The sequence below is a fragment of the Trichoderma evansii genome, assembly GCF_050947405.1.
Source record: "Trichoderma evansii strain SZMC 28006 chromosome Unknown GGI43scaffold_4, whole genome shotgun sequence".
NCBI lineage: Eukaryota > Fungi > Ascomycota > Sordariomycetes > Hypocreales > Hypocreaceae > Trichoderma > Trichoderma evansii.
In genome coordinates, this window is record NW_028145202.1 from 378,350 (window position 1) to 391,457 (window position 13,108).

The 13,108-nt window shown below is 51.5% G+C and overlaps 5 protein-coding genes across 5 annotated transcripts; 2 read left to right on the forward strand and 3 right to left on the reverse strand.

The window, feature by feature from the left end:
- Positions 1-3,017: 3,017 nt before the first annotated feature.
- GGI43DRAFT_283658 (uncharacterized protein) lies at positions 3,018-4,437 on the forward strand. The gene is made up of 2 exons (XM_083201263.1): positions 3,018-3,149; positions 3,214-4,437. Exon 2 carries the CDS (start codon positions 3,411-3,413, stop codon positions 4,206-4,208), a length of 798 nt encoding a protein of 265 aa, XP_083063118.1. The 5' UTR covers positions 3,018-3,149; positions 3,214-3,410; the 3' UTR covers positions 4,209-4,437.
- Positions 4,438-4,898: 461 nt separating this feature from the next.
- Positions 4,899-7,874, reverse strand: GGI43DRAFT_283667 (uncharacterized protein). The gene is made up of 3 exons (XM_083201264.1): positions 7,198-7,874; positions 6,122-7,054; positions 4,899-6,051 (listed from the first exon to the last, which is right to left on the reverse strand). Exons 1-3 carry the CDS (start codon positions 7,339-7,341, stop codon positions 5,512-5,514), a joined length of 1,617 nt encoding a protein of 538 aa, XP_083063119.1. The 5' UTR covers positions 7,342-7,874; the 3' UTR covers positions 4,899-5,511.
- Positions 7,875-8,620: 746 nt separating this feature from the next.
- On the reverse strand, positions 8,621-9,481 carry GGI43DRAFT_283627 (uncharacterized protein). Its single transcript, XM_083201262.1, has one exon. It carries the CDS (start codon positions 9,404-9,406, stop codon positions 8,939-8,941), a length of 468 nt encoding a protein of 155 aa, XP_083063120.1. The 5' UTR covers positions 9,407-9,481; the 3' UTR covers positions 8,621-8,938.
- Positions 9,482-10,650: 1,169 nt separating this feature from the next.
- GGI43DRAFT_397601 (uncharacterized protein) lies at positions 10,651-11,924 on the forward strand. The gene has a single exon (XM_083205124.1). The coding sequence runs from the start codon at positions 11,397-11,399 to the stop codon at positions 11,622-11,624; it is 228 nt and encodes a 75-aa protein (XP_083063121.1). The 5' UTR covers positions 10,651-11,396; the 3' UTR covers positions 11,625-11,924.
- Positions 11,925-12,284: 360 nt separating this feature from the next.
- On the reverse strand, positions 12,285-12,692 carry GGI43DRAFT_380992 (uncharacterized protein; the record flags this gene model as incomplete). The annotated part of the gene is made up of 2 exons (XM_083203055.1): positions 12,285-12,387; positions 12,580-12,692. 2 exons carry the CDS (start codon positions 12,690-12,692, stop codon positions 12,285-12,287), a joined length of 216 nt encoding a protein of 71 aa, XP_083063122.1.
- Between the last annotated feature and the right edge of the window lie 416 nt (positions 12,693-13,108).

Sequence of the window (13,108 nt, forward strand, 5' to 3'; positions counted from 1 at the left end):
AATTTTTTTAGGCAGCCAATAACAAACATCGCGTAAATTCTTCAATCTCCATTTAAAACACCCCCCTTTTTTATATTGTGTGCAAAAACGACGCCCCCCCCCCCCCCCCCCCTGGTTGTCATCAGCCCCTACTAGTCTCAGAACTATAGTTGGACTCCTGGCGAGTGAGTGCCGGCTATAGTGATCCCCAGTAGGCAGTAATATAAATGAAGGATATTTTTGCCCCTCCATGACCACGGTCCAATGTTTTTTCCCAGTATGCCAAGTTATAGAAAGCGAGCGTTCAGCAGGCAAGAAAAGAAAAATCTTGTTTTAAAAGAGCAAGACACCCCTGTAGCTAGAATAAGAGGACAAAACGATGTATGAATTGCTCCACTTCAGAGAGAGATGAGTTTTGTACAAGGACCTCCCTGTGCGGGACCAATTCCGTGGCGTGTCATACTGTGGTAGTACTTCATATGCACAAGCGTGCAGTGACAAAATACAAAGGATTCGTCATAATATGTTGCGTATTTGCTGCAACAGGACAAGCGCCGGATTTTTGGAGATGAACTGGGGCTTCTCCAATTGTCGCTAATTCAACGAGGTGAAGGTTCCGGAGAGACAGCTTATTCGGTACAAGGTATTCACAACGCTGAAGAATTGGTCACCAGCAGCAGGACGTTTACCATACCGAGCGAAGACCATCACCGTATCGCTTGAGAGCTAGCTGAAATAAATGAAAGGGCCTAGCCGCACACTTGGCTTAGCTACGCACCTCGCTTCGCATGGCATAAGAGCCCATAATCGGCAAAAAAAAAAAAAAAAAACCCTCCCCCAGTGCAGTAGTTGGTGGTACATGACTCCAGGCACAAAGTACGGAGTATAGATAGATGCACAGCAGCATGCAAGGTGTCGGTACCTTACTTGGCCAGGTCTATCTGCCTAATCGAGGCTTGCACAGCAGGATACACTAGCAGATCGAAAATAGGTGGTGCTAATGTAGGCAGTAGTTTCAGGCCACTTACCTGGTTGCTATCAGGCCGGAAGGTCGTCCTACTCATACAATTAAAATTGCTTCAAAGCCGCTCGACGTCAATGCGGAGTACACGGCGTTGTAACACGCCGTTACTTAGACAAAGGTTTCCAGCTCTGGCAGTTCTTATTTGGCATTTGTTCATTGGCCTCACACCGACAGGCCTTCCAAATTTCCAGTAGCAGCGCCAAGGGCGGTGGTGAAATGATATATTATTCCCGAATATCATGGATGGCAGTGACATACCATCTGCACTTGGAGCTTACCACGGTGCAGATGGCTGCTCTGAAATGTGATTGCTGCTTACCTGCTGCTTTCCTCCAGCTCTAGTGGATCCCATGGCAGCATGACTTATCAGTATCTGACCTCTGTCAATATACCAGTGCTACTACAGTAGCAGCATGTGCTGTCTCTGCGCAAATCTCATCACATCCATCGCTCCACGCATCCGCCTAGCCTCGGCACCTCCTCATTGTCTGGGGTCACGCACACAAGCCCCCAAATCAACTCCCGAGCAGCTGCGGCATAGACGGTCGGGGAGAGATGCAGATGTCATGACGCCAAACGCATTGCAACCCTCTTGCCTCTGCCTTAGTTTTTCTTCCGAAGGCCCTGTATTTCTACCTTTTTAGACTTGTTCCGACTGTAGGCTTCCACTCATAGTTGCCCTACTCGTACGTGTATACAGCGATCAGTATACAAAAGTTGCCGTGTATACATCATACTTTGTACACTCTCCCGAAGGTCCCGGGTGTGGTCGCTCGTATGACCAAACAAGCATGTCATGTAGCGAACCGTCCGCCAGCTTCAGCCCTCATCACAACCTTGAACAATGTTCGAGAAGCTGCACAGCAGAAATCAGGCTATTCGCTTGTCACGTAGCACACTGTAGCTACTTGGATGCGTAAAAAAAGCCCTGGGCGTGTGTATGGGTGGATAAAATTGAACGGCTTGCTTCGCTGGCTTCACTACCCCTGCTATACGAGGGCGTGTGCTTGTACATGATGCTACTTTCCCATGCACTGCACCGTCTTGATGGATATGAACGATATGGAATAGGACTATTCCGTGCATGCGCTGTATGAAGTGTGTCCATCCTAATGGAGACCGTATGTCACCTGTACGGTATGCAAAAGTACGCTCCTTCTTGATATGTGTGGCCCCTAATATGAAGCGTTGCTTGTGTGCCATCATCGATTTTTTGGAGAGCACTGCTCCGTACATCGGCTGACATGGACTCCGCATTACGTCCCGCGGCCGGCCGGGGCGCGCCGTCAACACGAGCCAAAAGCACGGCCGCCAGCCGAGTTGCCATTACCCGACCGAAGACACACTGCTGCTATACTCTGACACAATTCTTTGGGTTTGCTTCGCTTCGCTATTCAAAATCCAGAGTCTGCAAGTCGAAGGAGAAGCTGGGAAACGAGGAGGAAGGGACAGCCCCTTGCCCCCAACCTTGCCCTCCATTCCTTCGTCCTCGCCTGGTTTGCTGCTTTCATTGGAGGCGTGGACCCCAAATTACGAATCCGCTTTCCACCGCGTCATTTTCCAGACTGTCGGGACCGACAGGGCATGGGTGTCCCGTACAGTGCGACTGTGTTCATCCGCGAATCCCGCCCGAAAATCGAGGCGAAGTCAGAAAAATAAAAGGCCCATTGGGAAAATTAAAATAGTAGGGCGTTTAAGATAGGCTCTCTGCGGCGGCTACACGCTTGTGGACTGTTGGCAGATCGAGCTGTTGTCCTAGCGAGCGGGATCGATGGCGAGGTGGCTCCCAAGCGCCCTCGCCGGCTGGCTTAACATTGTGGGCACATCTGACACTTTATCTTGCCCGTGTTGCCATGTGCTGCCAAGCACTAAGAGTCAATAGTACCAGATACCAGACCTGCTTGTAAGAATGTGAGTTTGATAAAGAGATAGAAAAGGGGAGAAAAGGGAGAAATAAGGGCCAAGTAAGAGGGCTCAAGACCGTCCTTCTCTACTTCTCTACTTCTCTCATGTTTTTTTTTTTTTTAGCATTCTGCTTGGCTGAAAAAACGCCTCTTCTACAATGCTACCTCCGCCTAGCGCATCTGTACTAGCAGTACTTCGATCATGATTTTCGAGCTTAGGCCTCAGCCCCAGCAGTTCCAAGGTTTTGCTCCCCTGGCGGTCTTAAGCGACACGATCCCGAGCTGGCCATGTGCTGACCATGCTAGCTAAACATTTTGTAATCGTGAGCTGTGCGGGCAGCCAAATCCAGTTTCCGAGCATTTTCAACCTAAGCATTTAACGATTGACAGAGCCGTTTCTCGCAGCGATTTTCCTCTAACGCGACCAAAGTATCATTAGTCTTTCCCTAAGACAGTGAGGAAGCCAAAAGGACAGCACAATAAGTCCCAGCGTCTCATTCTCAATGGAGTCGGATGGGGGGAGCGGACAGTGCATGCGTGCATGTGAAAAAAAAAACGCACTGTCACTCCGCCCATATAGCGTAGCAGGGAACAGTCAAAGAGGCAGAGGAACAAGGGTGTACTCGTACGAGAAAGTACTTTGTGTGAGCACCACAGCAAAGAGTACTCCTCCATATGGGGACTGTGTATCGACAACAAAGGACGTGTGTGTGTATGCATGCCTGCAGCCAAAAGAGCCCAAGTTTGGACTTTTGTTCGCTGGCCACCAACAAAGCGCCTCCGTATGGCCGTCTTGGAAACAAAATGCGCCCTCCATGGGCCTTGCAGGGCTGCCGCAGCACCGTTCAAGTATCCATAAGCGACTGTTGATGGCCAAGGTGCCAGCCATGGACATCGGCGACCGTTCGTCTCATCTCGCCTTTTCTCCTCTCGCGAGCTACCTCAAAGCAGGCAAAAACGGGGGTGGCCAGGTCTCGATGCAAGGCCAGTGGAAACAGCAAGGTATTTTGTCCATTCAGGACACAGAGGACGCGCCCAGCAGGCATATCAACAGGCAACACGGGCTGACCGTCCAAACCGCGACGAGCCCACACCACCAGTTCCCTTCTGTCGGGTACACGCTTTACCTGGAGCAGAAAACACTGCATCACAAACCCTGGAGGGGGGCAAAAGGAAGAGGCGAGGAGGTGAGAGCAAGCTGGCCACCGCATGAAATTGCGGTGCGTGGGGCGAGGGTGCACAGAATGGAAGAAAAGCAGAAGCGGACGATGATGATGAAGAGGAAGAAAACAAAGCGGTAAAGCCGCAGACCAGACCAGGCCAGACCAGGCCAGATGTATATGCGGCTCAGTTGGGCAAAGTCAACGGAAAGAGCCTGAACCGGTGATCACTACGTAGCTCTTGCACGATGAAGCATTGCGCTGCAGCCTTCTTCCTTCATGTTTTTGCCCGGTTGCTCTTCCCCTCTCATTCCCCTCCATTTTCCCATTCCCCCTCCCCTCCTACTCCCCTCTCTTTCTTTTCATCCTCTTTCTTTTCATCCTCTTTCTTTTCATTTCCCCCTCCCCTTTTTTTAATAATAAAAACAATCATCACTGTTGCTGTTCACTGCTGGGCAAACTCTGCAGCGAGCCGAATTTGGAGGCCCTCCACCTGCCCGTACTAACCATTGGTGTGCCTGGGTATGGTACCTGAATGAAATCCGAAGCTCCTAGTCTCTTTAGCCGTGTCACTATATAAATAAACAATAGATGCAGGCATGCGCAGCGCCCAGTCGTATAGAAGGCAGAACGCACGGTATAAGCATCCCGTTTGGCACCCCCAAGTACCTTTTGCTCGGTGGTTCTCGGTCATTTCAAAGGCGTGCGGAAAGAAAAGAGGACAGAGAAAAGCGTCCACACCTAAGTGCCTACCTGGTCATAGTCGTAAATGCAAGTTGTTTGCGGCCCACATTTCCGCTTTCTGGCCTCTAGCAGTCGTCTACTAAGCCGACTTTATCACCGACGACCGCTGGCTCTTTATGGCCGATCAGCTGCCGCACACAGAGACGCAGCAATACAGTAGAAATCTTTCATCAAGAGAGACTGATACGCAAATATTTTGCTCGGAGCACAGTGTCATAGTAACGTTGTATTGATTATTTATTTTATGTATTCCTCAAGTGTACAATGGTGGAGCTACCTATAGACAATGCGATGTAAATTCAGCAAGTCAACACATTATGCATCTAAAAATATCGTGAGATTTGTATCCGTCTTTAGGTCATCCCAAGCCTCCCTCCCCCCAAACCCTTGGCTGTGCCAGCATCAATAAGAGAAAAGATGAAAAAAAGATGACAGACTTGATGAGGAATTAAAAACATTCAAAGGCAAATAAATAAAACAGATCTTTGAAGAATAATGCGTGATATCCTGAAAAAAAAGAGTGATGATTCTTCGTCGAGAAGATTGAAGTTTTCTAAGCAGTGAAACAAAGGAAAGAGAGCGAGAGAGACGCCTCGGGCATTTCCCACCCCCAAAGTCTTCCTTCTCCCACTCCCGGCCGATCCCACCAATTAATTCTACCCCGTCCCGTTTGACCTTGACGCCTGCCGTGGTTCCCGCATCAGGGTGCTTTTGAATTTGACTGATGATACACTGATACCGGTGGGATATAGGGGCTACTGACGGGGTGAGGGTTAATGCGTGCTAGATGTTCGGCTGGAGGAAGTAGCGTATCATTTTCCATCTTGATCGGAGCCCGGTTCTCCCACAAATGAGCATTCATCATTTCGCCGTTTACAGAGGCAATGTCCTCATCCCAGCGATCTCGTCGTGCACCGTATACCTGATTGATCACTTCTTCTTCGCTATGAGGGGTCTGGGAAATTCGCAATAGGTCGTCGCTCACGGCAATGTCGCCACCAGGTTCTCCTCGGCCACTGGATCGCTTCTTGACAATGGACTTGCGGCGGCGGCGGATACACTCGTCCAAGCCCTCAATATAAATTGCCTCTTCCCATTTGAGGTCATTAACGATCTTGATTTCAATATCGCTGGCGCTTAGAAGCATGTTTCGGGACCCGCCCATTTCAAGAAAGTAGTTGAGAAGGATTTGGTATCTATCTCTCTCTAATCTCTTGAAAGCGGCTTGGAGTATCTTATTCTATTTGATAAAGCAATTCCATTAGCATCGTTCGGAATGGGGAGGAAAAGAAAAAGCATAGACTACTTACATCCTGGTCAAGCCAGTCATAGAATTTGGAACGGCCGCGTTTGAATTTCATCTGTAGCATTTCTTTGCCGTGCTTCTTGCCAAACTTCTTGGTAAAGTCTGCTTGGATGCTATCCCACATATCCTGCCCCCTTTGGGAGCGGTGTCGCCATCGAGACTCAAAGATGCATCTCTCCTCTTCGGGACATCCCTTCTTGATGGGAGGAGGGACTTCTTGACCGAAACAGTTTTTGTGCTCATCGCCAGGGTCAGCTTGCTGCTGGCCGCGAAGCGAGGCGCCCCTCTTTGATGACCTTGACTTCTTCACTCGCGTGCTGCCCTGAGTTGCAGGGCGGCGGCGAGGAGAACCGCTGGAGGAGCGGCGAATGGGGTCGGTACGACTGCTGTAGCTGCGATCATCTGTACTGGCTCGCCGGATGTCATGATACTGGCTGAGAAGGGATGATGGAGGGAGAGGACCGCGCTCCATGTCACGGGGGTGCGGATCTAATGGGAGGGGGCGATTGTCGCGCATTAGCATAGAGTTTTGACTGTCCATGCTGCCCATATTGACATAATAGGGCGCTGGTCCTGGGTTGTGGATTGACTGCGTGTCTGGGCCGTCAGATACGCTGAAGGCCCCATAGTATGGCTCCGACGGAGGGTTGGGCGTGCGGCGGTCTTCCATGTAGAAATCCTGTGCCACTGGCACATGGCTACTCATTGGGGAGCTGCTCTGCGCACTTTGACTGTGCATGTCGAACTGGTTGCCCCACGACTGGTGATACATCTTGGAGCTTCCGGGAGGGGTTGGCACCTGCGTATAGGGAGTGCTCGGAGGAGGAGGATACTGCGCCCCTAATTTACGGATTTGTTGGAGTGGGGGAGAGCTGGTGGTAGAAATGGGAGTAAGAAGGCTCGAGTCGCACGGAGCAGGGATGTTGAAAGAAGAAACCTATGAAAAGAGACGATTGATAAGCTTGCAGCCATTTGCAAGAGCCAGGACAAGGCAGGGGAGTAAAGAACTGTAAAGCGGCGAATGATGCATTTTTTTTTCTAGAGCGCAGGGTTCTCGGGAGAAAGGGGGTAAATACATACTGTTGAGAAGGATGTCACTTCTGAATAGGTTGGAGTGCCCACAGACGCGATGGATCTGTCGTCAGACAAGCTGTGAGATCCTGCTAGGTCACCTGTGTGTGGGAGACCTGCAGTAATGTATTGTTGTTGCTCTACCATGTTCATGCAGGTGGAGCTTTGGGTAAAGTGCCTTGGGTGTTAAAAAACTAGCCAAGGACTTCTTTGGGATTAAAGAAAGAGAGAGAGAGAAATAAAATAAGTGTAATGGCAATGTAGTTGTGGAGCTTGGTAGGTAAGCCCTTTACCAAAGACCGACCTTTCGAATGCCGGCAATGGTGCAAAGGGGAGCAAAGGGTAGCAGCTTAATCAACCGTGTGAGCTGATTAGTGTAGTAGCTGGTGTGTAGAAAAAGCAAGAAGAACAAAGAGATTTGTGTCGCTTGAAGTCCGTAACGAGGCACGTTTATGTATTATTTGGGGAAAAGACGACTGGAAGCCGGGTGTGAAGGGTGGGCAGTTTGCAATGGCCAAAGAACCGTCCGTCAAAGGTGAAGGATTCTGCCTATTGCCTTGGTCGCGGCGGTGGATGGTTGAAGGTGCTGATGATCTGGCAAGGGAAGAACACAAGAGGTGCTGAAGTGGTGGATGAAGAAGAGATCTTGCGAGGGGGATGAGACAGGAAGAGATGGCAAGAGTCTTTGTATAAATGGAGGCTCAGATCAACAGCCGGGCGAGCTCTCAGGTAGCATCCAAGATTGCAGGGAAGTGAGTCGACGAGCACACGGAAAATCAGTACAAAGTGTCACAGCGTGGGACTAGGGTACAGGGATCGCTGTTCTTGACCCTGGTCAACAATCGACTGGGGGGTCGGGGAGTGCAGCTAGAGTCGTATGGCGTCGAACTAAGCCCCCCTGTAGATGCAGGCAGGGCTGCGGTCGCAATGTACCATACAGTGGCAGATACTGTCATGCCGTGCATGAGATAGCCGCCGAGGGTGCGACTTAGGCTAGAACACCCAGAACTGGAGATTGGGCTTTTGCTGGAGTAGACAGGGGCGTGAGAGCGAACAGGTGGGGGCGTAGATGTAGGAGATCCAAGGAGATGCCGAGTGTATCTTTCTTTTTGCATGTAGTAGCACCGCCGTCTGTACGAAGTACGTACTGCAATTAGTCCGATGAGTGAAAATCAAAAGCATGCAGTGGACACATGACAATAGAAAGGCAGTACTCGCAAGCTGCTGCCGCATACGACCAGATGGGGAAAAGGACGTCCTGAATGAGGCCGGGCAAGAGTCAGAGAACAATCAATAGCAGCGGGGACACTAGACCAAGGGGAACTGAGTGCCTTCTTCGTCCATTTCTCACCCCGGCAGCGGTCGGTGAGCACGGGCGACTGCGTGTAATTAGTAGGTATATCCCAATATCAGAGTATATTCCCAGTGCCTGACTTTGCCATTTGACATTGCTCAATAAACTGACAGATTCGCCTTTGAATTGTCGTTGCTGCTGTCAGCTTTGGATGCGTTCGTGAGCCACAACCAGAGCCCAGCAGAAATTATACATCCAGGGGTAGCGACTGGTTATGGAGAGATAGCTGAGACAGATGAAGGCGCTTCGGAGAGCCACTGACGTACCCAGTGAACCATTTCAGCATCGAAATAGTCCGTCGGCGATGTACTCGTAATTGCTATGGAGCAAAGTACATTTACGCAAAGACGGTTCCTGCAGGGGCTAAATCTATCTCCACTGTTCATGTGAAGACACTCATCGGGGCATGACTGCATCGCGGGCAGAAGCTAGTATGATAGACACATCCACCGCTCCAAGACGTGATATCATAGTCTTTGAGACTTTCAGCTGGGCCCCCATCGTAGCTTTTGAAAAGAGTATTGGAGGCTGAAAATCTTTTTGCCAGCCAGGTCTGTGGCACAGAGGCTGCAAGGGATGTTCGATGTAGGGGAGGGGGAAGATCCATAGTATCGTATCCAAGGCAGAGCCAGCCGCCACGAGGGAGAGCCCGAAGGCAGACTGCAGTGCGCTGGCAGATGCAAAACCCCGGCATAGGGCATGAGCCAGCCAAAGCGCAAGAGACACCGCGATTGCCGAGATCGTACTAGTCAGCCACCTCCAGCATCTCTGAATGAGGTGAATGGTGAGGGCAATGCGAGGGAGCCTCAATAGCTCAAGTGGCAGAAACCAGGATCCGCCGGGCGGTGGGGAATTGGAAATCATTCGCTGGTCTAAATTCCAGTTCGACCTAGTAGGGCTACTTTAGCTGAAGTGTCTTCCCAGCTGAGTCTAGCGCGCTGTCTTTCTTAGCCAGCACGCAGAGGTTCTGTGTACTTGCTGGAATGTGACGACGCCTACTAAGCCGAGCGGTAGCTAGTACGAACATCCGCACGCTAATACTTGCCTTACTCCAGAGCATCTCGAAAACTGCAGGAACTGGGCAAAATACAGTTGGCAAGTCCCCCTGCCGAAGTGCTTCGTACCTACCTGCTAGTACTGTATGAAGTGTGCAGTGTCAAAGCCAATCTTGGCCGGTCTGCCTTGAATGGGCCGCACCGCAGCACTGCCTTCGCGCACCACATAGCCAGCAGCACAGTGCGGCCTAAACTGCCGGCCATTCCCACATCGTCGTCTTTCTTGGAGCCAATCTTCATCAGTCGATCGAGGTTTGCAAAACTCTAGTGACTCGTCTCGGCCTACGGCGCTGCCGCAGCTGCCGCAGCTGCTCACGGCCAAATAAGCAACTATCTGCGTGGCCCTAGAAGCGTTTGCCAGGAGCCGGCCGGCAGACGTGACACGGCCTAAACTCAAGCGCAGAATCTATCCCCCAAAGGAGCCACGCCGTCCTCAGCCAGGCCACGGTTTGGATTGTGCCCTGGACCTAGCATCTCATTGACAGTGCCGCTAGCTTGAGTCTGCACCCGTGCGCAGCGACCTAGAAGTCTCGAAGGCCTCTATTCCACGGGTCTAGCAGATTAGCATCAGAGTGGTCTGAGGTAAAAGCTGCCCCTCCGACTTGTGTGCCCCGACAATGTACCCGCAATCAGCGCGGAGGAAAGTGATCGCTCAAAGACAAAGCTGATACCCGTCGCGACCGACGACTGCTTGTATGTCGATTCGGATGGTGGCGGTATATGCTTCACAACAGCTCATATAGATCATAGAGGTGCTAGGATCTAATCTGCCGGCCACGATTTTCTACGTCCGTTCATCGACGCTCCTTCTGCCCCGCTTTCTCTCGCCTGGCTCCGGCCGGTAGATCAGCAGCTGTCGACTGCGATATCCCTGAAAGGGGCGCGGCTTGTGTGCTTGTTTATCCAGTGGATCATGACTGTTAGCTGGGGGAATGCTAAATGTGCCGCTTGCCCATTCACTCAGCCATTCAGCCAGTCACTCAATCACATCACATCATTCAATGGCTTGTCAGGTGGCAATCATGTATTTTCAATAGATGCCAAGGCAAGTAGCGTAGCGGCAGCTTGCCACGCCACGCTCCGTGCTCATGCGCACTGCTACCACTCTTGACGCCTCTAGCGCAGCACTGTTCCTCGAGCAAATTTCATGAGAGACAGTAGCCACTCTTCAGGATAGAGGGAACGGCTGGTGCTGCCGCCTTTGCTGCTGTGGTTGGCTCTTTATCTCCTTCTGCCACGGCTAGTGCACTTTCCAGCAGTCAAGCCAGATTTCGGAAACACATGTTGCCGAGATGTCGACCAGCAATTGACAGAATACGCAGTGTTAGCTGGCAAGACACCGGTCCCACTTAGCAGAGTTCAGTGTACGCAGCAGCCAATTCCGATTGCCCTACGAGAACGCTAAGCCCGTCACCACTGACCGAGTCAAGTATAAGGCCTAAGGGTGAGAGACATGACAAAAAAGACAGAGTTTAAACACCATTGGAGAGTAGAGTACGAAGCAGTCCTCTATACTCACAGCGGCCCACCTGAGCACATTGCCCAAGTGTGAAAGGTCGCATCGTACATGCTGCCCGAAACCCCCGTCCAAGGTCGTATGAACGCACGAGTCTTGCCTTAATTTCCACGCTGTCGGGACCGTAACATTCTCAAATCTCGCGCAGCGGAGTCAAAGCCATGTTGAACTTTTGTTCTAGGCCGCAGCAAACCATTCGGCATGGGGTGCTCTGGCGGAATTCGCCCGAGAGGAAGCCGTACTCCTTATGGCAGTGGCCGAGAGAGATGCATGAGCTTGAGATATGCGGCTCCGCAGCCCTGAACAGACGGCTGCAGGCGGTTGGGGTGTACCTCTTGCTTCCGCTGTAGAGCTTGAGCTTGCCTCACCAACGGGAGACAGTGGTTCTCAGGGCACTGCCGATGCGATCGTGCCAACGCTCAAAGTTTCCATGCTGTTAGCCTTTGTTGTTTCTTTTTCCCGCTTTGGCTCTACAGTGCTGTCCAACATGATCTTGCCGCAACTCCAATAACGGCACATCACAAAATGCGGAGTGCTAACATGGGGGGAGTCGGAGGGATGACCGCCGACTGACGACAGTGGCCGGGCAGTGGCGCCACACCGTTTCCATGCCCCTATCTGGACGAATTATGAGCGGTGGTAGTACGACGTCGCAGTCGGAGGACGGAAACCGAAGCGGAATGAGTGAATCACTGGCCTAGGGAAGGGAGTCATTGAGGACGAAAGTGATAGGTCCAGGCTGTGGATGATCCGACTGGGACTGAGAGCCAAGCAAGGGGGCAGGGCTCTCGCTCTTTTTTTTTTTTTATTTTCTCGCCCGCGTGCTGGTTCTTGCGACGACGCAGCAGAGTTCGGCCCCGCGTCTGGCCACTCATCTGATGGCGTCGCGCTCCATTGCGCTAACACGCACTAGCATAGTGCGATCCGTCCCGTCGGTACGCGCTAGTAGGGATCTTCTCGATTTGCATTGGACAATACTGGCCACGCCCCCTCCACAAGCTAGGTATCCTTGCACCTGCCCGCACAGCCCTTGCCCGGCCAATGGGCGACCGCTCCGGTGTTTTACGCTAGTCCGCAAGCGGCACACCTACGCGCGCGTCTACCCGCCCTGAAAACACCTGCGATTGGGTACCGATAGCGCAGTAAGCGAGCCTGCACTGTAACTATAGACCTACCTGCTCATTGCAAAAGGCCAACGCAGAATCGTCCATGCCCTCCTCTTTGCCAGGTTGACTGGCCTCTTTGAACCAACAGCATTTTCTATTTCCACCCACCTATGCAATTGTTAGCACTGGCTGGGGTGCTCGGTGTCGCATTCAGCGCACTGCCCCTCGAGACGCCTAGCAAGACTAGGCTCTTCTTTGCGATTACGGTATTGTCTTCAGGGAAGAGGAGGACAATGTCTCGTATTTCTCCGAACTTTCTTACATCTCAAACCGTAAACATACACCATCGGTGCTTCCTACATGAATGCTGCTGCGCTCATACTCGACCTGCGGCCTTGTTCAGCGGCCTTGCTCTGCTTCGCCGCACTTGAAGGATCTACCAAAACGATGAAGACAGCCTTGCGTTGAGCCATCTCGCAGTACGCAGTCTCACATGGCGCCATCAAGTAATGCCATTGCTCGCATATCATTTGCCAATTTGGGGTGGTAAAACAAACACTCGCAGTACTACAAGGTTTGCTGCTGCTCATCAGCTTGCCCCTGACCTCTCCCCTGGCTGTTCCTTGTTTGCGTGATTCGGCCTATTTGTTAGATATTGTTGGTCATGGTTACGGGACGCTGAGTACCAACGTACTCTCTAAACACCGTGCTAAATGCATCTCGCTCTGCGCCTCTTCCTCTTGTCGCTCAAATTGTCCACTTTTCCACGCTCTCAGCATATCGCTGTTATTAAAAATTCCGGACAGGCTCCCCCTCCTCATCCACCAAGTGGAACACTCGGCGGCTATTTCGACAGCGGATATTGGTGTTTGTTGACAGCCATTGTTCT

Coding starts and splice junctions, on each gene's coding strand:
- GGI43DRAFT_397601 (XM_083205124.1), top strand. CDS start 11,397: ATGCGGCTCCGCAGCCCTGAACAGACGGCTGCAGGCGGTTGGGGTGTA.
- GGI43DRAFT_283667 (XM_083201264.1), bottom strand. CDS start 7,341: ATGAACATGGTAGAGCAACAACAATACATTACTGCAGGTCTCCCACAC. Junction 7,055..7,197: donor AAGTGACATCCTTCTCAACA/GTATGTATTTAC, acceptor CTCTTTTCATAG/GTTTCTTCTTTCAACATCCC. Junction 6,052..6,121: donor ATGACTGGCTTGACCAGGAT/GTAAGTAGTCTA, acceptor TTTATCAAATAG/AATAAGATACTCCAAGCCGC.
- GGI43DRAFT_283658 (XM_083201263.1), top strand. CDS start 3,411: ATGGAGTCGGATGGGGGGAGCGGACAGTGCATGCGTGCATGTGAAAAA.
- GGI43DRAFT_283627 (XM_083201262.1), bottom strand. CDS start 9,406: ATGATTTCCAATTCCCCACCGCCCGGCGGATCCTGGTTTCTGCCACTT.